This window comes from Lycium ferocissimum, chromosome 6 (genome assembly GCF_029784015.1).
Source record: "Lycium ferocissimum isolate CSIRO_LF1 chromosome 6, AGI_CSIRO_Lferr_CH_V1, whole genome shotgun sequence".
NCBI lineage: Eukaryota > Viridiplantae > Streptophyta > Magnoliopsida > Solanales > Solanaceae > Lycium > Lycium ferocissimum.
Window position 1 is genome coordinate 56,822,645 of NC_081347.1, and position 24,121 is coordinate 56,846,765.

At 33.6% G+C, this 24,121-nt stretch overlaps 2 protein-coding genes across 3 annotated transcripts; one reads left to right on the top strand and one right to left on the bottom strand.

Annotated features, from left to right (window-relative positions):
- Positions 1-616: 616 nt before the first annotated feature.
- LOC132059864 (protein SOB FIVE-LIKE 2-like) lies at positions 617-2,474 on the bottom strand. Its single transcript, XM_059452704.1, has one exon. The coding sequence runs from the start codon at positions 1,477-1,479 to the stop codon at positions 1,018-1,020; it is 462 nt and encodes a 153-aa protein (XP_059308687.1). The 5' UTR covers positions 1,480-2,474; the 3' UTR covers positions 617-1,017.
- Positions 2,475-10,150: 7,676 nt separating this feature from the next.
- Positions 10,151-13,900, top strand: LOC132059865 (ASC1-like protein). 2 transcript variants are annotated; one of them, XM_059452706.1, is made up of 7 exons: positions 10,151-10,288; positions 10,395-10,536; positions 11,033-11,262; positions 11,927-12,082; positions 12,197-12,382; positions 13,009-13,193; positions 13,615-13,900. In XM_059452706.1, the coding sequence occupies exons 2-7, from the start codon at positions 10,399-10,401 to the stop codon at positions 13,644-13,646; spliced, it is 927 nt and encodes a 308-aa protein (XP_059308689.1). In that variant the 5' UTR covers positions 10,151-10,288; positions 10,395-10,398; the 3' UTR covers positions 13,647-13,900. The 2 variants fall into 2 exon arrangements, 1 of the variants encoding a protein (XP_059308689.1); XR_009415752.1 differs by lacking the exon at positions 10,151-10,288 and having other exon boundaries at positions 10,306-10,536; positions 12,197-12,300.
- The last annotated feature ends 10,221 nt before the right edge of the window (positions 13,901-24,121 follow it).

Sequence of the window (24,121 nt, forward strand, 5' to 3'; positions counted from 1 at the left end):
CCTGAAGGGTTTTTTTTTTTTTTTCTTTCTTAAACTACATGACCAGATTCCAAGCAGTTGTCCATACTGAGATTTGTAATTCGTGATCCTAATTTTGGTTCTACTATTTTTGTGGAGCTTTCACATCTCTGTTTAACCTTTTTATGAGTTTTTACTTGGAATCTAAATTTAGAAAATTATCTATCTTTGGTTTCTTTGGACTCGTACTTTCTTCAGGTGAGTTCCGAGTATCACTTCAACAAGAATGGTTCTTAAGCATGAACTAATTTGCAAGTTGTTATTGATAACTTAATATCCAGATCTTGTCGTTATCTATTATGAATAGCTCTATTGATTTGACATATCTGGATCTTGTCCTTCAAGCATGCCTCTTGAGCATGAATTAATTTTCTATGTGTAATAGATATCTTAATATCCAGGTCTTGTAATAACTACTGTAGCATGTGATGGCTCTCTTGACGTCACCCTGAGAAACTCCAACCAATAGATGGTGCATGGAGCCTGAATGCAAATTTTTAAAGGCCTACATAAAACATGTTTGGATTGTCAATTTTTCATGTCTTTCAACGTAGGACGTTGTTCCTTTAAGAAATTCATCCATGATCAGGTCAGTTCTCATTCATATCTGTACTAAGCAAGATAAACTGCCAATGTTTGGTATCTATCTTACTTTCAATTTTAGGGAAAGAAAAAGACATATTTTTCTTTATTTCATTGATGTAGTAGTTCTATAACAGATGAGGTTCCTTCCGCTGTCAGTTATAGGGGTTTAACTGCCAGCTTCAAAATATTTATAAAAACAAGAAAACTAACAAACTGGTTTCTGCTTCCCTCACAGCAATTTCCATAGACTTTTGCTCCTTTTCTTGTACTTACAATGATCATTGAAGGTCCCTTCTTGAGGAGATTAGTAGCTGAGACAAAAGGAAAATTATTAGTGTCTTAAACCTTGACATTATTTTTTATGAAGAATCAAAGTAGAAGGATTTTCAGTGAAATAGGGTCTCAGCGTCGCCCTCAATTCACATATTTTCTCCTAGATGTTGATCTGCTCGATGCATAATCTATTCTGATCTTTGATTTATGTCCTGAATCTTCTTTTGCTGCTTTTATATTCATATCAAACAGTTTCTTCTTCACTTCTCTGTTGTATTCCTTTCTTGGGAACTTCTTTGTTTCTTTCTCGGCATGCTTTAATCGAAGCTTTCCATGACTTTTATCAATGGTTGTGCATACTTCTTGATGACCTGGACCAGACGAGGCATCCGAAACTAAGGAGTCATCACTTCCGACATCTTCACCATCATCATCATCATCGTAAAGATTCTTGTCTCTCTTCATCGAAGTTCTGTCATCATCATCATCATCGTCCTCGTCTTCACAGTGATAATGATGAGTAGGTGAAGCAATATACATTGTCCATCCGGACTCACTGCTGCTACATTCTTTTGTGCCTCCAGGGAGTTTAGATAACTCCATTACCCCAAACTAGAAAGTACTGGATATTCAAGAAGAAATGTGAGTAATATTTATAAAGCTTCCCATTCTATTCAAAGTTAACTTGTTATCCTCTATGCATGGTCAGATATTTTGGATTGTCCCACAAGGAAACAAAATAGAGTTTGCATTGTTCTTTTTCTAAATAATTTTAACCTTGAAGAACTGGGATGCTATCTTTTTACATCACAGTTGATTGAGTGTCTTCTTCTTTACATTCTATCTATCTCATAGAGTAAAAAGCAGCATTTGAAATGGGAATACAGGAAGGGAGTCCCACACCTGAAATGGGAAATAATGTACTATAAAGCTATGTTGCTCGGATCCTCGAAAAATGTCGGAACACCCGTAGCTAATCCTCCAAAAATGCATTACTTTTGGAGGATTCGACACACACCTGGTGACATTCTTGGAGGATCCGAGCAACATAACTTATAAGACAAATGTTCCTGAATATCTAGAAGAGAGCCTGTTATAGTAGTTCATCATACCCTTGGTTTCTGTGTGTGTTTCTATCCACTAAGATTGACTTTTCATGTGAAATATGTCGTAAATTCAGCTAGTCCCTTCATTTCATTTTATGTCTCTTAGGTTAATTGGCTATGAAGTTTAAAAATGTAAAATATACTTTAGAATCTTATGGCCTTAAACTAATAATGTGTATAACAGTCCAAAAATATCCTTTGATTGTTGTCCAAGATCTTGGCAGTATACTATGGGTCTTCCCCACTTAAATTAATGTTCTTGGCTTATTATCTGTTGAGACTAGACTCGAAGGTACTTTACATGAATTTCAAATTCGGTCTATTTATAAAGAGGCTATTTCTTGAAATCTTTCTTGCTTTCTGGGCTCCATTTGGGACAATATTTTGGAGGTTTCTGAATAAAATGACAAGATTTCCTTTGCTGGGAAATTGATTCAACATCTTGTTTGCTTTCTCATTCATTTATATTAAGGCAATCGGTTTCATGTGTACGGACAATGATGCTTTACTTGCAATTATATGCATATATCTTTCATCAAGTTCTTGTGTACTTCATTGTTACACATAAACAAGAAGCCATGCTTCCACATGTAGAGCTTTCACCCCTAAATGTGATAGGTGAGATTCATGCATTGAGGGTGGGAGGCCTTTTGGAGAAGCCGTGCGGCCTAAGCTCAAAGTGGACAATATCACACCATGTTAAGAGTATCTTTCGACCGTTTAACCCAACATAAAGTGAAGTGGGTAAAAGCCTAGTTAGTCAATCGAGGTTGTAGAGGTTCTAAAGCTTGACTTCTTTTCCCAAATTGATGTTTACTTATCTTAGTTACAAGCGGTCCGGAGTTGTATTATACACATACATATATTATTTTCTCACTAATTTAAGGCATCACATAAGCACATTCTTTTCCTAATAAAAATATTATTTTTAATGAACTATTTCTTGTTTTTTTTTCTTTTTTCTTTTTTAAATGCATTTAACTAATAAAAAGTGGGAAGTAATATTATTTCTTCTTAATCTCGTTTTATGAATTCAAATAAAATAATCTCATTTATTTATTTTTAACTGATAATATAGGTCATATATATAAGATCATAGTAATCTCATCAGTACTTTTCATTCAGATAACGATAAAAAAATTCTAATAAAATAGAAAATAATTTTTATCTCTTCATCTTTTCTGAATTGAGATACGGTAAGCATTTACTAGTGTAACTTTTGGTTTTAAAGTTAAAATGGAAAAAGGGTTAGCAACAACTCCATCGATGATATCTGAAAGATATTTTGTGATTTGTAAGGAATTTTCTTGTTTTATGACATTATGGTAGTTGTATTTTTACATAGAACTTCTAATTTAAATTTTACACATTGGCTCAATTATATGCTCTATGTGATACTTTAATTGGTGAGAAAATTTACTACAATTTAATCAAGTTGCTTCATATAAATTCTACTTCATAAGTTATTTTTATAAAAGTTAGAAATTAAATTTGACCAACTATGCCCTTAAATGCCCTAGAATATGGGTTCACCGCTAAAAAAAAGAGAGTAGAAAATGTATTTAAGTGGAGATTGATCTGTAGTCCTCTAGGTAAATAACTCAACCTTTAACTAAAGTTACACCATTTATTTCTTTTTGTACCGTATTCCAAAGATAATATTACACCAATATTAAAAAGTATATACATAAAATACCTAATTTTACGAAGAGACCATGAATTCACATGCCCCAAAAATTAGCACACAAATTCGTCCCTGTTCAGAGAGGTGAAGGCTGAGAGAAGTGGGAGTTTTGGAAGAATAGGAGATCGGGGAAACTGGATTCTGCCATGAGAAAATGGAGAGAGAAAGATAACCCTTTTAAGGGTATTTTTTTTTTTTTTTAAGAGAGAAGAAGGAAAATATGAAAATTAGCTACAGGGATCTGGTGCGCTACAATTTTAAAAGGGTCTTTGACATATATATACATCTTAAGGAGAAATATTTACGAAACTTGACGATAGTTTTATATTTACAAAACATAACATTACAAATCCTATACAAAATGTGCTTTATATTTTTAAATTTTTTTTTTTTTAAATATATTTTTAAAAATTATTTTTTATTTTTTTAAAAAATCATTTTTTTAAAATTTTTTTTTTTTTTTTTATTTTTTTAAATTAATATTTTTTTTTGCTCAAAAACTTAGGTATGAAAGTCATATGAAATGTGTATATCTCGCTCAAGACTTAAAAAGTTTGCTCAAAATTTAGTGTATGGAAACGGTATGAAAAATGTATGAAATATGTATATCTCGATCAAGGATTAAAAAATTCGCTCAAAATTGTGTGTATGAAAACAATATGAAATTTGTATCTTGCTCATGTCTTAAAATTTCGCTCACATTTCGCGTATAAAGTTCATGTTATGTAAAATTAATACAACTACAATAACATTGATATAACTTTGATACAATATTCAAGACTTAAAATAATCGCTCAAATTTTTGTGTATGAAATGTGTATATCTTGCTCAAGGCTTAAAAAGTTCGCTCAAATTTTATGTATGAAGAACGTATGAAATGCGTATACCTTGATCAAGCGCTTAAACATTACGCTCAAAATTTTATGCATGAGAATAGTATGAAATGCGTATATCTCCCTCAAGACTTAGAATTTCATTCACATTTTTTGTATATAAAGTTCATATTAGGCTTTCGGAAAATTAATACAACTACAATAACATTGTAACAATTTTCATACAATATTCAAGGCTTAAAGTTTTCGCTCAAAATTTTGTATATGAAAATTATATTAAAAATTTCGCTCACACATACATATTTCATACATTTTTCATACAACTTTCATACACGTAAATTTGAGGTAATTTTTTAAGCCTTTGAGCCAAAAAAAAAAAAAAATTAAAAAATATATATAAAAATTATTTTTTAAAAAATAAAAATATTTTTTTTAAAAAAAATATTTTTTTATAAAAAATATATATATATTCGAAAAAAAAAATAAAAAAACGAAAAATATATGAAAATCCGTCATGTTTCGTAATATATCGTTATGTTTTGTAAATAAGGAAAATTGTCGTTACGTTTCGTAAATATTTCTCCTTAACATGTATATATACGTAGTTTTCGCCCAAAGGTATATTTCGGGTCCATTAGTCCAAAGTTAGTTCATTTCTTTTGCTCGTAGCCACATCATGTTCTTTTTCCATTAGTAACGATAGAAGCATTTTTGGGCCAAACTATTGACGACAGGGGAATTTTTAAGCCAAACTATTAACAGAGAGAAAATTGGCTAAATTTCGCATATTTTAAGGGCATTTATAACCGTTACTTTATTTGTAAATATTTAAAAAAATGGAATCTTGTCCATTAGTTGTTAGGCTAAATCATTAGTTGTCATGGATTTGAGTTGGAAATCACGTTATAACTCTTAATTTGAAGTATTCAGTTTGATGGTATTTAATTCGAACTTGCTCAAGTTATCTATATCTTGTTGAAACTAGCTAATTAGCTTGGCCAACTAGAAGCATCCACCATTACAAAAAGTGTTTTGATTCCTGACCCACTTTTCAGTTACCCATCAAACTTCAAACTATCAAAGTCAACCTGAGCATATCAGCCAACTGAAAAATATTTTAGTTATCTATCATTATAGAGAATCTCATCCATATATTCCGTTCTATGGAATTCAAGTGTAAAACATATTTTGTCTATCAAGTTGCATGTTTTCGGAATTGGCCTATAATTGAAATCTAATTGTGATGGCTAAAAAACACACAACTAAATGAAAGTGAACTTCTCACAACTGAAGCTATAACAAACTATATGCATGTTATTTGCTAGCTTATGTTAATTACAACGTATCTGATATTCCATCAGTTGGTATTAGAGCTTAAAAAAGAAGTGTCCCTACATTTATTGGTCCTGTAGCTTTATTATATTGGAAAAGGATCAAAATGCTTTTAAAGTGTGAGAAATTCATCAAATTTCCCCTTCGTTAATAGTTTGACTAAAAACTGTCCATGCTGTTAATGGTATGGCCCGAAAATGCCCTTATCATTACTTAATTGGGACAAAATGCCCTTATTTCACATTGAACTTAACCGAATAGAATTAGAAGATTAATAACGGCATATTGTACCTACCCGCATAAATTAAGGGCATATTTGGTCCGCTTTAGTTCCTAATTGCAACTATTCAACAACTTGTGAAGTATAATTGATAAAGCAACTTGTTTAAATTGAGGAAATTTTCTCATCCATTTAAGGTATCACATAAGCACATTCTTTTCCTAATAAAAATATTATTTTTAAAGAACCCTTTTCTTTTTAAATCCCTTTAACTAATAAAAGGTGAGAAGTAATATTTTTTCTTCTTAGTCCCGTTTTATCAATTAAGATAGAATAACTCCATATACTTTTTTAACAGATAATACAGGTCATATATTTAAGATTATATAGTAACCCCATAATTAGTTTTCAATTAGATAACGATAAAATTATTTTTCCTCATAAAATAGGAAATGTTTTATTTCTTAATCTTTTTAGAATTGAAGTAGGATATGCATTTACTAATATAACCCTTGGTTCAAGTTAAAACAAAAAAAAGGGTCAACAGTAACTTAATCGATGATATTTTAGAGATATTTTGTGATTTGAATCAATTTAATAATTTCTTGTTTTATGACATTATGATTGTTATATTTTTACCTAGAGCTTCTAATTTGAATTGTACAAAATGACTCAGTTATGTGCACTATGTGATGCCTTAAATTGGTAAGAAAATTCACTACAACTTAATCAAGTTGCTTCATATAAATGTAACTTCACAAGTTATTGTATAGAAGTTAGAAATTAAATTGGACCAACTATGCCCTTATTAATCTTCTAATTATGTTCGGTTAAGTTCTATGTGAAATAAGAGCATTTTTGGCCCAGTTAAGTAACGATAGGGAAATTTGAGCAAAACTATTAACGGCATGGACATTTTTGGGTCAAACTATTAATGGAGGGAAGGGGCATTTTTTACCGTTATTATATTTTTAAAATTAAAAAAAGAAAAAAGAGTTAAAAACGAAATCTTGTCCATTGTTTTTCACCGTCCGCCCATAAAAAGAGAAATCAAAACATGGAGTCGAAATTTTCTTGGGCTACATCATTAGTTGTTATGGATTTGAGTTGGAAATCAAGTTATAATTACTGATTTGAAATATTGAGTTCGATGGTGTTTAATTCGAACTTAGTGGTCTTTGATGAGCTCAATTTATCTAAGGCCTCATTTGTTTACATTTAATGGAGGTCTGAATCTGAATGGTTCAGACCTTAGGCCATTAAGTGCATTTATTTATATTAAGATCTTAGCACTTATTTGGTCTGAATAGGTCTTAATCATTAAGATCTTGAACAAAGTCATAATATCATTAAGAGGTATTTTGTATAGATTATTTTTACCACCTGCTCCACCCCACCTCTACTCCACGACCCACGACCCACCACCCCAACCCCAACCTCCCACCACTACCCACCTACACCCACCTCACAACCCACCCACCATCACCCCATCCCCCACCCCACCTACCCACCACCCATCCCCCCACCCCACAACCCACCTACCACCCAACACCCACCCTATTCACTACCTCCACCCTACCCCCACCACCTTACCCCCAACCACCCCCTCACCACCACCCATCCCACCACGACCACTACTCCCACAACCCTCCCACCGCCACCTACACCCCCAAAACCCCTACCCATTACCACTACAAAGCATCTCCATCATTACTATCAAACATAAAATTTTCATTTTTTTATCAAATAATGTTTTTATTTTATTAAATTTGTATTTATTTTCTACTATGTAGTTGCTTTTTTAATTTTAATTTTGTATTTATTATGTTTAAATAAATACATTATGCACATTCAGATGTTGAAAAATAAACGTATTAATCATTCAAATTTCGATCTACAGAGATAACATCTTAATCATTCGTATACGGTTTATTGCGCCTTAATTTTAATAAAAACAAATGAGGTCTAAATTTTGTTGGAACAAAATTTCGAAGTGTTGAATTATTCTGCTGAAATTGACTGAATATTCAATTGGGAGCTGGAAATCGCAACTAAAAACAATGCTTGGGCGAACAAAAAAAAATATTCGAGAAGTTGTGTTAGCTGTTTTTTTTTTTTTTTTTTCAACCGGATGTCCCCGAAGGGACAAGTTGTGTTGGCTTTAGGTGTATACTTATTTTGCACAAAGGGAACGAATACTTTCTTCAACATGGTTTTCAAGTTCTAGCTATAGTTATAAATTGGCCCAACCACCTAGGAAATGTCTAAATCTGCCGTATGTATGATATATGTATAATTCATGTACAGTATGTCTATAACCGTGTATAATCAGCGTATAATCTATGTATATCGGCTAAAAAAAGGTAAACAATAAATCTGAACGGTTATTTGCGTAAAATGTCTTCATCTTTTACTGTTTTTTGCTTCATAACTTGATGTTATAAGATTACACTTTTAATGGTCATGGACTTTGTACAGCTTACAAGTTAATTTCATGAGATCTTGGACCTAATTGACTAATTCGATAATTTCTTTTTCGATTAGTCGGGTGTGGTATGACACTTGGATTAGTTGTTAGTCCTAGTTGTTTGAACTAAACCATTGAAAAGCTGACAAGACAAATTGTTGAAACTTTCTATGAACACATGGGCCAACAAAGGGTAAGCCTAAGAAGTGCCAAATATAGATAGTCAAATAAAAGCGATAACGATGTTAATCAGACCAATTTACAATGTCTTCATCACTAATATTCCTCAATGAATTAAGCCACTTGGATTAGTTAGTATCATCTTCGACTATTGATATCTCCATTTCCTAATATTCACTCATCTTTTACTTAAGCCTACATTATGGTCTCTGATGTTTGAATTGTATTGGTTCATTGATATTAATTCTTATACGGATTAATTGATTTATTTTTACCATACTCCTGTCCTAGATCATATGCAATTGTGTGCTTTTATAAACAAATATTATCAACATTTGTGACCAAGCCATACCATCCAGCCCCAGCATGGGAGCAACAATTTCTAAGAAGCGAATTCAAACAATGAAAAATTGTCACAGATTTAAATCAATATCAAAGAGATTCAAACTAACAACAAAGAAATTATTTTTACTCCTTTTGCACCGTCTAATTTTCTGATCCCCACCAAAAAAAATTTCACTAGCATCGCGTAGATCCTTGCTGGCGAAATTAGAGGTGTACGTAATTTGATATATATACCTAATTGAAACCGAAAGTTTTGATATTCTGTATGATATATGTGGCAAGTTCTTTTAAAAAAATTGACATTCGATATAATATTCGGTATTTAAGAAAATAAAATAGTGAAATATTGATACAGTATCAAAATACGTACTGACACAATTCACATGTTTTAGGTTTTATATATACATATATATGCCTAGAAATTTTACTTCCTTTATCCTTGGGATTTTTTAAAACCTTTTCCACCTTTTTTTTTTTTCTTTTTTTACATATCTTTCCTACCTTTTTTTTGTTACCTATTTTTCTTTCTGGCTTTCCCACTTCTAGGCTTTATGGAAACACAAAATCCACAATTTTAGTTTTCCATCAATATTTATCTAAGCAATGATATTCCATTTCAAAAGTTCAAACATAGGGGTGTGTGCGGTATGGAGGAAATATTATCCGGAAACGTTTTTCAAATTTTTCTAGGAAAATAAGTTCCTTGAAAGATAAGGAAAATGACTTCTAGAAGTAGAGATTTCACAAGTGAAATTCTACATTGATTTTCTCATCCCCATCTTCCAATGCACATCATCTTCAACCCCACCCATTCCTTAGTATTTGACTAGATAATATACGAATGCTTTTACTATTTGCTTACTACCCAACGTAAGGAAATAAGTAAGACACCCATTTAATTTCATGAAAAACATTTTCCTTCGTACCGAACACACCCATGATGACACAAGTTTTTCCTCTAACTCACTCTCTAAGAAATTCAAAGTTCCAGAAGACGCAATTTCTTTGATTTATGTTCAATTTTTTTTTTTTTTTTTACCTCTTAAACATTTAAAAAAAATAAATACAATTCTCTATTCAGAACAAACAAACTGAAATTATGGAACTGAATTATATAGAGAATCGAAAGGACAAAAACAACATACCAAATTTAGTCAGCCAGTCAAGTATGGTATTGATAGAGCATTTAAGACATGGAATACCAAAAGTACTTAATGGAAATGTCTAAAAACTGATAAAGCAAACGTGAGCATATTATATATACAATAGCTCTGTTGAAACACATATATATTCTCTTCTTACAGATGCAAATACCCACATTCATATGATTATTATTTTTTTGAAAATTCAGGTAAATGGGTGTGCTTGAACTAGGGACTTTTATTGACTGGGAACAAGAATCATACCCGCAATATGAAGATTTCATCGTGCTTCTTTTGTTTGCACTTTTCTTTCCCACTGTCAGGTTTTTGCTTGATAAATTTGTATTTGAGGTACTTCTTTTTAATGTTCTCATTAATTTTTCTCTTTGATCATTTCTTTTGAACGTTCATTACTGAGTTAGTTGTGCACAAAAATGAAGTTCGGAGCTAATAGTACTCTCTCTGTCTCACTTTATGTAATCCTATTACTATTTGAAAAGTCAATTTTAAAAAAAAAAAATAATTTTATATGCCTTTTTTATATTTTAACCTGTAAGGTAATGTGACTTATACTATTCTTTATGCAGTTTCTAAATATGTAAATTTTATTTGAAAAATCTTTGTAGATTTTATGTTCGAATTCCCACTGAAAATTAGACTGTGGGAAAGAAAAGGGCAAACAATTTGAGTTCATCCTGCTGCAGAAGAATCTGCACCTTACACTCTTATTTCTTTTGAACTTGTGCTCGTATCCTGAATTCAAATGTTACTCTACATCTGTATTATATTCCTACGTACTCTTACATGATAACTTGTTTAATATAGAGTGGATGTACATGTTTTGCAGAAAGTGGCTAGAAGGTTAATACTTGGAAAAGGAAAGTCAGTGCTGGAAAGTGAGACAGATGAACATAGAAAAAGGATACGGAAATTCAAAGAATCGGCATGGAAATGTCTGTACTTTATCTCTGCAGCAGTTTTCGCACTTTCAGCGACCTACAACGAGCCTTGGTTGAAAAAAACCAGATACTATTGGGTAGGGCCAGGAAATCAGGTCTGGCCTGAACATAGATACAAGTAAGATGTTTCTTTTATATTAAACATTTAATTGATGTTAATGTAACATTTTCAAAGAGTCAAATATTTGGAATTTCTTTTTGTACATTATATGTATGATCCGAGGCACTGATTGGGAAAGTCATAAAGGAACATTAAACATAATTCGAGAAGGGTTCCTTCGCCCGCGCGAGAGACTTCTATGCCGGCCGGGAATAGCGGATCATCCCCTACCTTCCGCCCCCCACCCCTCAATTGATACCAACGAGTAAAATTCCCTTCTCCTTGTACTTCAGGACCCCATAGTAACAACAAGAAATGTGCTAAACTATTAGCAGGAGTAGAAATCGTGACAGTTAAGAAATTGTAGCCTCTATCTTTATTTTATTCCAGAGGGAAGCTTTATACTACAATCTAACAACTAATAGATAGTATGGTAATTGATTTATTGGTATATTATTTGTCAAAAGTTACTGATTATGACAGGTAAGAAATTCCTACTAAGATTTTGAGGGAAACAATTGTGATCATTTGCTTTAGAAAAGCCATTAGTTGTTGGCATTTACTCTCAAAAATCATGTACAACATTTTTTTATGATGTGGGGCTAATTCAACTTCCATGCTTTGATTGATATTCTTATTCATGCTTACTGACTATTCAATTGACTGTGTTGTGTAAATATAGGTCAAAACTAAAGGCATTTTATATGTATTCTGGTGGATTCTATGCATATTCGATATTTGCGTTAATATTCTGGGAAACAAGGCGATCTGACTTTGGGGTTTCGATGAGTCATCATGTTACTGCTGCGATTCTTATCGTCTTGTCCTATATCTTAAGGTGTGTTTCTGTGGGTGCGGTTATCACTTTAAATACAGGATTATTGCATTTGTTGACATTCAATAAGAAAATGCAACCTAAGTAATTCTATTGGTTTTTTTCACCTTTGTATAGGTTTGCAAGAGTTGGTTCGGTTGTTTTAGCACTCCATGACGCCAGTGATATATTCCTTGAATTAGGGAAAATGTCCAAATACTGTGGCGCTGAAGCTCTTGCCAGTTATTCATTTATCCTTTTTGTTTTATCTTGGATTGTTCTTCGTCTCACATACTTCCCTTTTTGGGTTCTTTGGAGTACAAGGTAAGTGATAGTTGCTTTATGTTTTTGCCTGTTTCAGTCTAACACCTTCCTCTGCACCGCCAAACAATAACTATAGATCAATCAATCAATGTGAAAAGAAGTCCAACCCTTTCTTTGCACTTATTTCAGAGTTGGTGATAGACAATGGTTCAAATTACAGAACATTTACGGATTTTTGTGTTATCGAATATTTGAAGAACCATATCATTAGATAAATATTATTGAAGTTATCAAGAATTATATACTGAGATCCTCCTTCTCTAGTGATTGCTTATCTCGTTGGACCTTCTTTAACTTGAATAGCCACTTGAAAGTTTGTCTTATGGCATAATTTGATGATAACATTTAAGATAATTGTTTTTGCTTCTTTATTAGAACAATTTTTTTTGGCTTTATGTCAATTATTTTCATGTAATGATTATGCTTAGAATTAACAGTCAGTTGTCTTTCTAATGGAAACCTTTCTCTTTAGAATTGCATTGTACCCTTCTTATCTTTTGGAGACTTCATTTACGAGTTTGTCAAATTATGAACCTACTGCTTAAGGTTTCACCTATTATGGGAAACAGTTGTTTATGAGCTTACTTGGGACATCCTGTTTTCTTCTTTTTGGTTTTCTCTTACAGTTACGAAGTTACCTATACCTTGGATAGGCAGAAACACGGGGTGGAAGGACCAATCTATTACTATGTATTCAATTCTCTTCTATACTGCTTGCTGGTTTTTCATATATATTGGTCGGTGCTGATATATCGGATGCTTGTTAAACAAATCCAGTCGAGGGGCCGATTAAGTGAGGATGTTAGATCTGGTAAGCTAAAAAGTACATGCTTATGAGTGAGTAGTGGTCCATGGGTGCATATATATATTACTGAAACTGTCATGCTTGATTGATCATTACGTGACTAATTATCACGGTCATGCCATTGGCAACATGAAAATAAGAATGCACTTATATTATAGGCAATTCATAGGTCTTCATCATTCGTTTATGTTCCGTGCGTTTTATAACTAGATTATTCCTTTCTTCTGTAAGATTCACTTTCTTTATGTTTGTTTTATGACTAGATTATTCCTTGCCTTTACTTGTTGAGACAAACATGGTGGAATCCAAGACACTCTGTCACACGTCTTATAGATTCTACTCTATAGCTAAATTTGCTTCCATATGTTATACTTCCTGTTTTAAATTGAATATCTCATTGGTCGGTCTCATGTTCTATCTTATGCAGATTCTGAAGAGGACGATGACCATGAAGATTGACCATGCAAGAAGAGTTTTAGTGCTCCTGTATACATGTGAAGGTACTTAATAAATCTTCAGAGATTTGGGTGCTAATGGAGAGAAGATAATGTAAAGCAATTTCATGAATTCTGCATCCATATGTTTTTATGCTAGCTTCTTTACCTACCAATAGCACAAATAAATTATCCATGTTCCTCCCTGCTGCCAAAAAATGTAAAGAATTTCCTGCTGTATCTAAAACAGAATCATCATTCAGGCACTCATTTACTGAATCTGCTCTTATTTCTGTGTAGTCCACATAGGCAAATACCCTATCTTTGTCATTTAAATGAAAATTTTCGTGGTCTTTTTGCTATTGCCCTCAGTTGACATGAATCTGATAAGCATTTTTTTATGTTTCTAAAAGCATTTAATTATCTTCCCGATACGTCTTGAATCTTTGACTTATATATCGAGACCTGTGTCTTGGTGAGAGGTAGTAGGTACGTAGTGCACACAAGTTGGCCCTATATAGCAGCATATATATAAATAAAAAACTGTCATTAGTTGAGTTAGGTTGAAGGCATTGCTCATGTACAGGAGACCAATTGATCATTGCAAGTTGATTTATTTACAACTTTGACCTTTCCGGATCATGGATGCTTGCATTAGGTTATCTCTTTTTCCTTTTCTCCACAAAGAATGTGTGTATAATGATGTCGGATTTGTAATATAGAAGATCTGAAACTGCGGCCAGCAGTTTAGGTTTTGGCCCAGAGAAGTTGCTGTAAACTGATTCATATGACTTCGGGCAGTAGTTTCCTGTGTTAGTATTAGTTAATGATTGATGGGGAAGTATTGAGAAGAGGTTTTGGTGAATATGTTTTTTTGCGATTAAAAGGTCCCTACCTATTCCTAAAAGGTTTAAACTAAAAGGTGCCTATTCCTAACGCATGTATCCGTTGGTTTGAACAGACACTTAGGTATTATAAATACCTGATAACTCCTAAATATGAATTAAGATTTTTTCTTTCTCTTTCACTTTTACTTCAAATCACAACATTTTGTTCTTGTGGGAAATTCGAATTAATTGCTGGTATTCGAATTTCGGAGGCTTTGTAAAATCCTGGAGGAATTCTGCCACCATCCCTGCAGCAACGAAGTGGGAGGCTTAAATTCTTTAAGGGCAGAGATTACTCTATCAAAGCCAGTTACTTCTTCCCCACTTCTTAAACCTATTTTTCTAACAATCTTAAGGAATTTAAGGAAATCTGATAGAGTAAATTGTGTTCTCACAAGGAATTTTAAGGCTTTATCGGAAACATGGTGATGGAGAGAGATAGAACACGGAAGTAATAAATATTGAATTTATGCCTTAGTTTTCTCGTCCGTGTGTACTGGCGATTACTTCCTTATTTATTTGAAAATTACATCATCAACAAACTGAGACTAATTTCCAGTGTTCCCAATGATCTTACTTATGTGGAAATAAGGAAATAAGCGGACTAAGCAGTTAATGCTACATCAATTAATTGATTTTGGATCGGTGTTTCTTTTCTCCAACATATACCTGAATCGACAAGTAAGAATCTTGTTTAAATTTGGAGTTTTAAAATCGGAGAAAGAAAAAAAAAAAAAAGTTCTGCATAACTTCATAGTTCATGGTGATGAAGAAGACAAGCATGGATACTTTTAAAGGACTGGAATCTCAATCTTTGGATATTTACAATGGTCTTGAAAATTGAATGTCAAAGCAATTATCTCCAAGATATGAAACGGAGAAGTAGAAATTCGCTTTTGTGCGGGCGTCCAAATAGTATGCTTGATCTTAGTGGCGGAATCAGGATTCATATTAAGGGGTGTCAAAATATAAATATGTTGTTATCCAGGATCGAACACAAAACGTTAGGGAACATTTGCAACTCCTTAACCATTGCACTAAACCTTTAGCTTATGTCAAGGGGTGTCAACAATAGTATACATACCTATAAAATTAAAATTTCACTTATTTATACAATGTAATTTTCCGGCTACAGGGTGTCACTTGACACCCCTCGGGCAAGGGTAGCTCCGCCCCTGCTTGATCTTATGTGGCCTATTAATAAAAGAGTACAGAAGTCTTTCAACCTAGAAGGAAGATAAGTGGTGTGAGAAGAATAAAGAAGAAAATGACATCCACGCCTCTAGTTTTCTTCATGAAAGACAGCGAACTTGGCCATTGTCGAGAGACTAGTTTTCATCTTGGAGTGCAATGAACGTGATCATTATCAAGAGACATGATCAAAATAATGAATAAAGAAGAAAGTGACAAAATCGGGTTCTATTTTTTCACTCTACTCGTCTTTTAATTTTCTACATACCCTTCATGATTTATGAGATTCAGTTTTTATGAATGTTAGGGTAGATGTTAGTTTTGATGATATCAAAGTATGTTCTATTTGCGTGCATAAAATATGTGGAAGATTATAAATTAGCCTTATATTAATATTTGAAATATTTATTCTTGAGATCATGAAATAGTTTCTATATTATTTTGGATGAGTGAAGAAATACATGTGTTCGTTTGAACAAAAGGCCAAATTGTTGAAATGTTTAAAGGTTACAAAGGATTAGTTGAAAGCCACTGGAAAGGGAAAATTGAAATCCTACGAAGTGATCGAGGAAGTGAAATATTTTCCAATTAAGGATAATAATTTATTTATAAATATAGAAATTTCTAATTGGAAACTAACTCAAGATAATATTACGACAACGATTGAGAATGTAGTAAAGTAAAAATGATACTACGGTAATTGTGAATAAGAGTTTCTTAACTCTGGACAATATGTAGTATGAAACTTGTTTTCCTTGGGATACAGGAAATAGATCGAATCTCCTATTGAACCTAGAAGGAGCGAAAGACTTACAGAGAATAAGAATTTAAATTCTGATTTTATTTCTTCTCAAGCAAATATTTATTTCTTCTCAAGAAAATTAAGTATGTTTTAATTGAAGGAAGTACAAATAAAGTATTAAATAAAATACTATGGTTTTGAATCTGGATGAGGATCAAAAGAACGTAAGCAATGGTTTCAGATTGTGCTTCCTGAAAATGAGAAGAAAATTATTTTAAGGTCGTTGTTTGGATTAAACAAGATCCAAGAAGAATGAAAATTTGATAAGGTAGTTTTATCAAATGGTTTTGAACATTACGGAGCGGATAAATGAATTTTCGATTCACAAAGGATTACAAAGTGATACTATATCTATATGTTGTTGACATGCTATAAGAACTGATGTGCAAGGCATGAATGAAATTAAGAAGTTTTGAACTCTCAAGTTAAGATGAAAGATTTGAGAGAAGTTGATACTATCTCTTAGGTATCAAAAGTTAAAATGTTGGGGTTACATTTTATGTGAATTACTACATTGAAAAGGTTCTTTCCAAGGTGTTTAGTCATTTGGGTATTAGGAAATTTATACTCAATTTGATGTGTTTATAAATTGATTGAGAAATGGGAAAGATTTATTAGTCAATAAGACTATGCTAGTGCAGTGGCAATTTAATGGGATCCCGAGTTTAATTGCACCAGGTTTTGCCTTTGATATTTGTAGATATCGAAATATGCTCATAATCCTATAAGTGAACAATGGAGAAGTATCGTAAGGATACTTGATTATCTGAAAAGGACAAAACTTTTGCCTTATTTTAAAACATATCTTTTCAATATTGAAGGATATTGTGGTACTAGTTGGATAACTAATGTAAATGATAATGGATTAGCATCTGGCTGGATCCTATTTTGGATGGAAGGCAGTTTCATGAGCTTCTATGAAAAGACGTGCGTTACTCATTTCTTCATGAAATTTGGGTTTATAGATGCGGAAAGAGAGACAAAATGGCTGGAAAAGTTATTAAAAATTATGGCCACAATAGAAGCCAATTGTTTTCTTTGCACTATGATAGTGAAGCAATTATGTGTAAGGCAATTATAAAAAAATGGAAAATCTAGACATATTGCTTGAATAAGACAACTGAATGTTGGTGGACTTATCACCAGTTGTTTATGTCATGTCTAAACAACTATGCCGACCAATTGATGTCTAAAATGCTCTCAAGAGGTATGATTATAGCACTATGAGAGCTGTGGGTCTAAGACAAATTAAATTGTCACGGTAATGGGAATCTTACCTCTACTATTGCTCTACAACAATACTAAAGGTTCAAAAGGTAACAACAAGTTATTCTGTGACGGTTAGCAAGTATAAACACTTGAAGTGGTTCCGCTTCAGCCAAAGTTGGGAGACAAACTTGGTAAAGTGTTTGTGAATTGTGAGGTAGCACAAGACCATAATTGGGTGCTAAAACTCACGGTGAACAAGTTGTGAAGTTGGAACGATTATGTGTATAGAGCTTTTCCGTTTTTATCATGCATTAAGGAATTGTAGTTCAATAGAAATTAATCTAACTATCAATTTCGACAAGGATTTGAATCGTTTATACAAGTAGAAGGTTCAACTCGAAAGAGACCTACTATATGCATAAATCTCATAAACAGCATCAATCACTAACTAAGTGGGGAATTGTTAGTATTAGTTAATGATTGATGGGGAAGTATTGAGAAGAGGTTTTGGTGAATATGTTTTCAGTCATTAAAATGACTGGTTGCCATTGAAAATGTACCTATTTCTAAAAGGTTTAAACTAAAAGGTGCATTACTAAAAAAACTGCTCAAAACCGACCAAAAATAATTGATATTTCCAACCTCGCGAGGTCGGTTTCTGAAAAAATGGGACCTAAAAAGCGACCTCAAAAGTAGGTCTGGTATGGGCAGGTCGCAAATAATTAGCGACCTCACGAGGTCGAAAAAAACCGACCACACATGGTCGGTACATGATTCGTCCAACAAAAAGGAAAATTAACATACCGACCTCATGTGGTCGGTATATTAAATTATTTCTTTTTCAGTAAAAGCACTAACGACCACATGGGTTCTGTAAATTATATTTGTTTTTGTTTATTTTATCAAGTTACCGACCTCATGTGGTCGGAAATATTAAATTTTTTATTTATTTATTTTTCTGTTACCGACCACATGAGGTCGCTAACTATAAATTTATGAATAATGACCATCATGAACCGAACTCACGTAGTCGGGTTCTTTAAAATCTGTATATTGATATGAACACAACCGACCTTATGTGGTCGGTTTCTTTAAAATGTGCAAAATGATATGAACACAACCGACCACATGAGGTCGGTTTCTTTAAAATCTAGAAAATGAAATTAAAATAACCGACCTCATGAGGTCAGTTTTGTGCAGAAAAATTGGCGACGATTCGCTACTTTTTGCACCGCCACACCGCCAACAATGAAAACCAGTTCTATATTTAGGTAAAACCAGCTCAAATAGCTGCCAACAATCCAACAAGAACATATAATAACATGCTACCGCACTACATCAAATTCAACTCGAAACTACTTCAAAGTTGGATCAAAATGTAATTCAACATTCACAAAAAACATTAAACTACTTCAACCTTTGCAAACATCCACAAAAACAGTATACTAGTCTACATTAAGTTAGTCTACAACGTCAAACTATAGTCTACAACGTCAAACTACTTCAACATTCACAAACATCCACCAAACACTTTCACATTTTTACAAATCCACAAAAAAAATCATAAGTTAGTAAGATACTTAAAATTCAACCATGCCGTTCTGTGTTTGACACGTGCTCCCCATCATCATCACCACTACTTGGCTCATCTACAAGTGCGTGTTCTTGACCAACCTCTCGACGTCGTGACCTAGATTGAGAATGGGGAGGTCGACGCTTGGAGCTACGAGCGTCATCAGGACAAGGGGGAATCACCCTCGAAGAAAGTAATGAGTCTAATTACCCGTCCCTCCGTCTCTCCCTATCCTCTGCAGCCTTTAGGTGCTCATCCCTCCGCCTATCCCTAGCCTCCGAGGCCTGTAACTGGATAGATAGCTCAACAATCTTCTGCTCCATGGCTATAACACTCGCTCTATCTGACGACCCGACATCATTGGAAGAACCTATGCCTAGCAGGGGCGACTGGAATTTACGAAATGCTCTATTTGCCATTCCATAAGTTGTGCCAAACCTAGTGGAGCCACTAACAGTCGCAATCCACAATTCATTCAATTGTTCATCCGTAGGTTCTGTGCCAGGTGGCAGACTGCTGCATAACTTGTTGAAATTGAATCTGAAATTGAACAAGGAAAATCAACTGTTTAAATGGTTGTCATACCCTATTTTAACCGGGGTCAAAATAGTTTACAACATCCGGGTAATTCCGGGGTTATTTTAAAGTAAAGGAGTTGCCACCTAATTATTTATGGTGAATTAGGGCACCTAAGTTTATTAAAGTAACTATCTAAAGTTGACTCTATTTTAAAGTCTGCGAAACCGAAATTCTAGGTAAGGGTTCAACTATCTTAGAGGGAAGGTATTAGGCATCCTCTAAATTCCATTAATAATGGTTAACCGACCGGACTAAAATTTAATTAGGCTAAGACTGTAGATGTAATATTTTAAATATTTTTTTAAAAAAATATCTTGTAAGTGTAGCTAAGGTTATAGACATATAGTAATTCCATTTAAAATAGGACTCGTAGAATAGACGTGATGATGTGTAAAATAATTGATTAGTTATAGATGAGGAGAGGGGATTTAGTATTTAAAAGTGAAAAGCAATGACTGACTCTATGTATAAATCCAATTGGCGTTATAAAATGTGGTGCTGAACTTGCCCTTTAAAGTATATGTAATATAATAATATGAAATTAAAAATAGATAGTTATAGGAAATTAGCGTGAAGTCGATAACTAGGGAAAAGAATACTTGATTCCAAAAGATGAAAATATTCAAACGGACGTAAAAAAGCTTCCCGGAACGCTTTTGCATTAAAGAGACATCATTCTGTTTAAAATCATTTTTTAGACTTGAAAATATCTTGCACAAGTTCAAATTAATTTAGCAATTTGATTCAAAGTCGTTAGAAGGCATACGGCCATATTAATTTCAAATAAGAAATCATTCTAAGGAAAATGGTTACAATTAATAAATGACCAAGCTAGAATGAAGTTAATAGATGGAAAATAGGATATAGTCGAACTTGAGGTTGCTAAGTTAGCATATCTAAATGTCAAATCCTATCTTTGTTCGAGAAATGCTAATATACCCGAGTGAGAAATTATGGATCAACTATAGATTTTTCTAAACACCTGAACAAAATAGCATTCCAACACAAAGCAAATACTTATAATGAAACGTAACAGAATGTTCATCACTTCCCTCGCCCTTTTTTTTTTCGAATTTCAGTTCGGATGTAGTTGGGAGAGGGCGAGAGAAGTAGATGGAAAGAGAACGAGGAGGAAATGCGGGTCTTCGCCTAAGGCTGATATCATCGAGTCTCCTTTTGAGACTCTTCGGCTCCATAGTACATGCAGGCAAAAAAATGGAATAAAATGAATTAGCAAGGGGTAATCTGCCATTATCAATACAAGGAATGACACGAAAATAATTTCAAATAATCAACACATAACCGAGATTTTAAGAACGCTATATAACTCCATAACACGTATTACATAAGTCAATACAAGATGACGATCAGATTGAGAGGAACCTCGCATTAATCAAGCATGGAAACTAACGGAGGCTAAAGCACAAAACTACAGACATAACGTTTATGCCAAAATAAGTAACTCATCTCACTAACCACTTCAAGCAAAAAAGGGAGTTGGCACCCATTCGTTCAAAATCTTAGTCATTGCAAGAAAACAGAACAGGTAACAAACAGACATAGGCAGTCACATATCTCAGGTCTCAATCAGTACAAATAGTCTCAATGTATCGAAATAGCTGCCAGTTTTTATAGCCTATGATAATACTTAGATCGATACTTCAGTTTAATCACTCGCAGAGGCAAAACAAAAGGAACGCGAAGCATTTCGTGTCATGAATATGGAGACAACAGTCACCTGCTTCCCGCGCATGAACCAAATCAGGACAATTTTTACAAACATGGTCCTTTCAGACAAAAACAAACACATCAAACTTTTACTAGCACTATTGTTCCATTATTAATCCTGCCAACTGCACATTTAACTAAGTCATTTCATTCATATTCTTAGATGGTTGAACAGAGAGAGAGAGCAACTTTGAAAGAAATCTCATTCTACAAACTCATGTTTAATGTACACACTGTCCAGAACTACCGGAGATTTAACTCCTATACAAGGTCTATAAAGTTCTTGTTACCAATTTCTAGTTTATTTTATTCGGTTGATCATTAAAGAAACTGCACAAATCTTCATTTGTTGACTCTCAGTTCAATCTTAGGACCTCATGCTTTAACTGATAGGCTAACACATCTTTTAAGATTGGACATAGTTAAATTATCACGTATATACTGGTGTTCAAACAAAGTTAAGTAATATCATTCGAGAGTAGTCAAGCCGTTATTATTAAGTTTGTATAACCAAGTGTCATTTTACTAAGAGGGTAAGCAGCTAAACAACGATTTGGATATCAACTAGGAGGTGTTCAAATATTGCCACATTCATGCCAACAAATTATCCCTTTAAATCTGATATTCAAATAGACACATATCAACACACATTAAGGCTAAGCTAACCAACTAATTTATATGCTAAACATATATGAACCTATACAAGCCGAATCTAAGCAGAAACTGGCACAGTCATCTATTAACATTAACAAACATCAAACCAACCTAACAGCTAACTATCGAACAAATGAAACACATCAACATATGAAACAAATAGGAAAGTACATAAGCTACTAATAAACAGATAACGAAGGGAGATTTACCGACCTTTTGTGGGTACAAAGTGAAGTGGGGCGTCGACGTCACGGATTTACGCTCGAACTCGAACGAACCCTTTGTCGTGGCTAAAGTTCACCGGAAAAAGAAAACAAGTTTTGAAAATAGTTGGGTCTCTCTAAAAACGCTCAGTAAAAAAAAATGGCCTCCTCAAACTGGTCTTGCTCGTTTGTATTTATAGCATCAAGATAGGGTTTTCCACCCTTTTTTTTTTTGGGCGGAATTCAAATTTGATTCTTTCTTTTGGAAGCGAAAATGAACCGTTGAGAATCTGAGCAACGTTCACGTGACTCAGATTCGGTCTTTCCGAAAATGGTTTGACCATTCTGTTTTTTGAAGATCTGTTGCATCTTGAAGCGAAAATGGGAAATCTTTTTCCATTTCAACGACAGGACAAAGGCGTGAGGATAAATTTTGCGTTGAAGTGGAACGACAGAACTGTGCTTGGTTAAAGGAGATTGTTTTGTACCCAAAAATGGTGAGGGAGAGTGACGAAGGGCAAGGGGGAGAGGGAATATTTGCACGAAATGGGGTGGCACAGATCTGCCATTGTGAAAGTTGGTCAAGGTTTTGCCTAAAAATGGGATGAGAGAAGGTGGAGAGAGGGATGAAGAGGAGAAAGGGGAAGGGGCGGCGTGAAGAGAGAGAGGAGGGAGATGAAAGAAGTGCGGCTGAAGGGTTTTAGGGGTAAAGATGTTGGGCTGATCGGGTCGGGTCGTACTGTGGGCTGATCCGGATCGGGTAAAGTGTTGTTGGGCTGGTTAAATTATTTGGGTTAGTAGGTGTTTCGTTTGGGCCATTTTTTTTGGCTGAAATTTTGTGGCCTTTTCTCCTTCAATCTTAATTCCTTTTGGGTTTCTAATTTAACAACTAGTACAATGAAGACAATTAATAATTAGTATGTAGAAAGTAAAGATTTAATAAAGTATAATTAATTTAACGAGTACAAAATCCGAAAATGAAACGATGATGAGCTATTAAAGTTATGATAAAGTAATGCTCGTAATGTTGATAGTGAAAATAGCGAAAATGAAAGTAATGATATTAATAATAGCAAAATAAAAATAGTGGTGAAATAAAATATTTAGATTGTTAATAAATTTAAACAGCTCCCGGAAATAAATTGAAATAAAGGAGGGACAAAATTGGGTGTCAACAATGGTAAAACCAATATAAGACACTATTTTATCGAAGCATATCTAAGTACAATTTCGAACTTGCACCCCATTCTCAAAATCTGAAAATGGAAGGGAAACCAATATAGAAATTACTACAATGATACTACATTAATGCTAAAAAATCAAACAGAGCACACAAAGGCCAATCATTGTATTCATATCATGGCCAATCATTGCATTCACATCATTAAAAAGTGAAGAGTCACAGATATCAATTGACGTATTCAACAAATTCTTGTTAATAAACGTTCTAGACATCAACTGGCTAGATTGAAAATGGCATATTAATTAGCATGGAAATGGAAATGAGTTTGAGACTTGAAGAAAATAATGGAAAAGAAAAGTGTCACACCCCTATCAGGAGTATGACGGGCTCCGACCCGTAGGCCGGGAACCACTTGACTTATTCGTTACTTTGAACATTATAAACCATAACTCAAAGAACACGCACGCACGTTAAAAGGCCCAACATAGAAA

Excerpts from the sequence above, each read along its gene's own strand:
- LOC132059864 (XM_059452704.1), bottom strand. The coding sequence starts at position 1,479 with ATGGAGTTATCTAAACTCCCTGGAGGCACAAAAGAATGTAGCAGCAGT.
- LOC132059865 (XM_059452706.1), top strand. The coding sequence starts at position 10,399 with ATGGGTGTGCTTGAACTAGGGACTTTTATTGACTGGGAACAAGAATCA. Across the intron at positions 11,263-11,926 it reads TGGCCTGAACATAGATACAA|GTCAAAACTAAAGGCATTTT; the intron begins GTAAGATGTTTC and ends GTGTAAATATAG. Across the intron at positions 12,383-13,008 it reads TGGGTTCTTTGGAGTACAAG|TTACGAAGTTACCTATACCT; the intron begins GTAAGTGATAGT and ends TTTCTCTTACAG.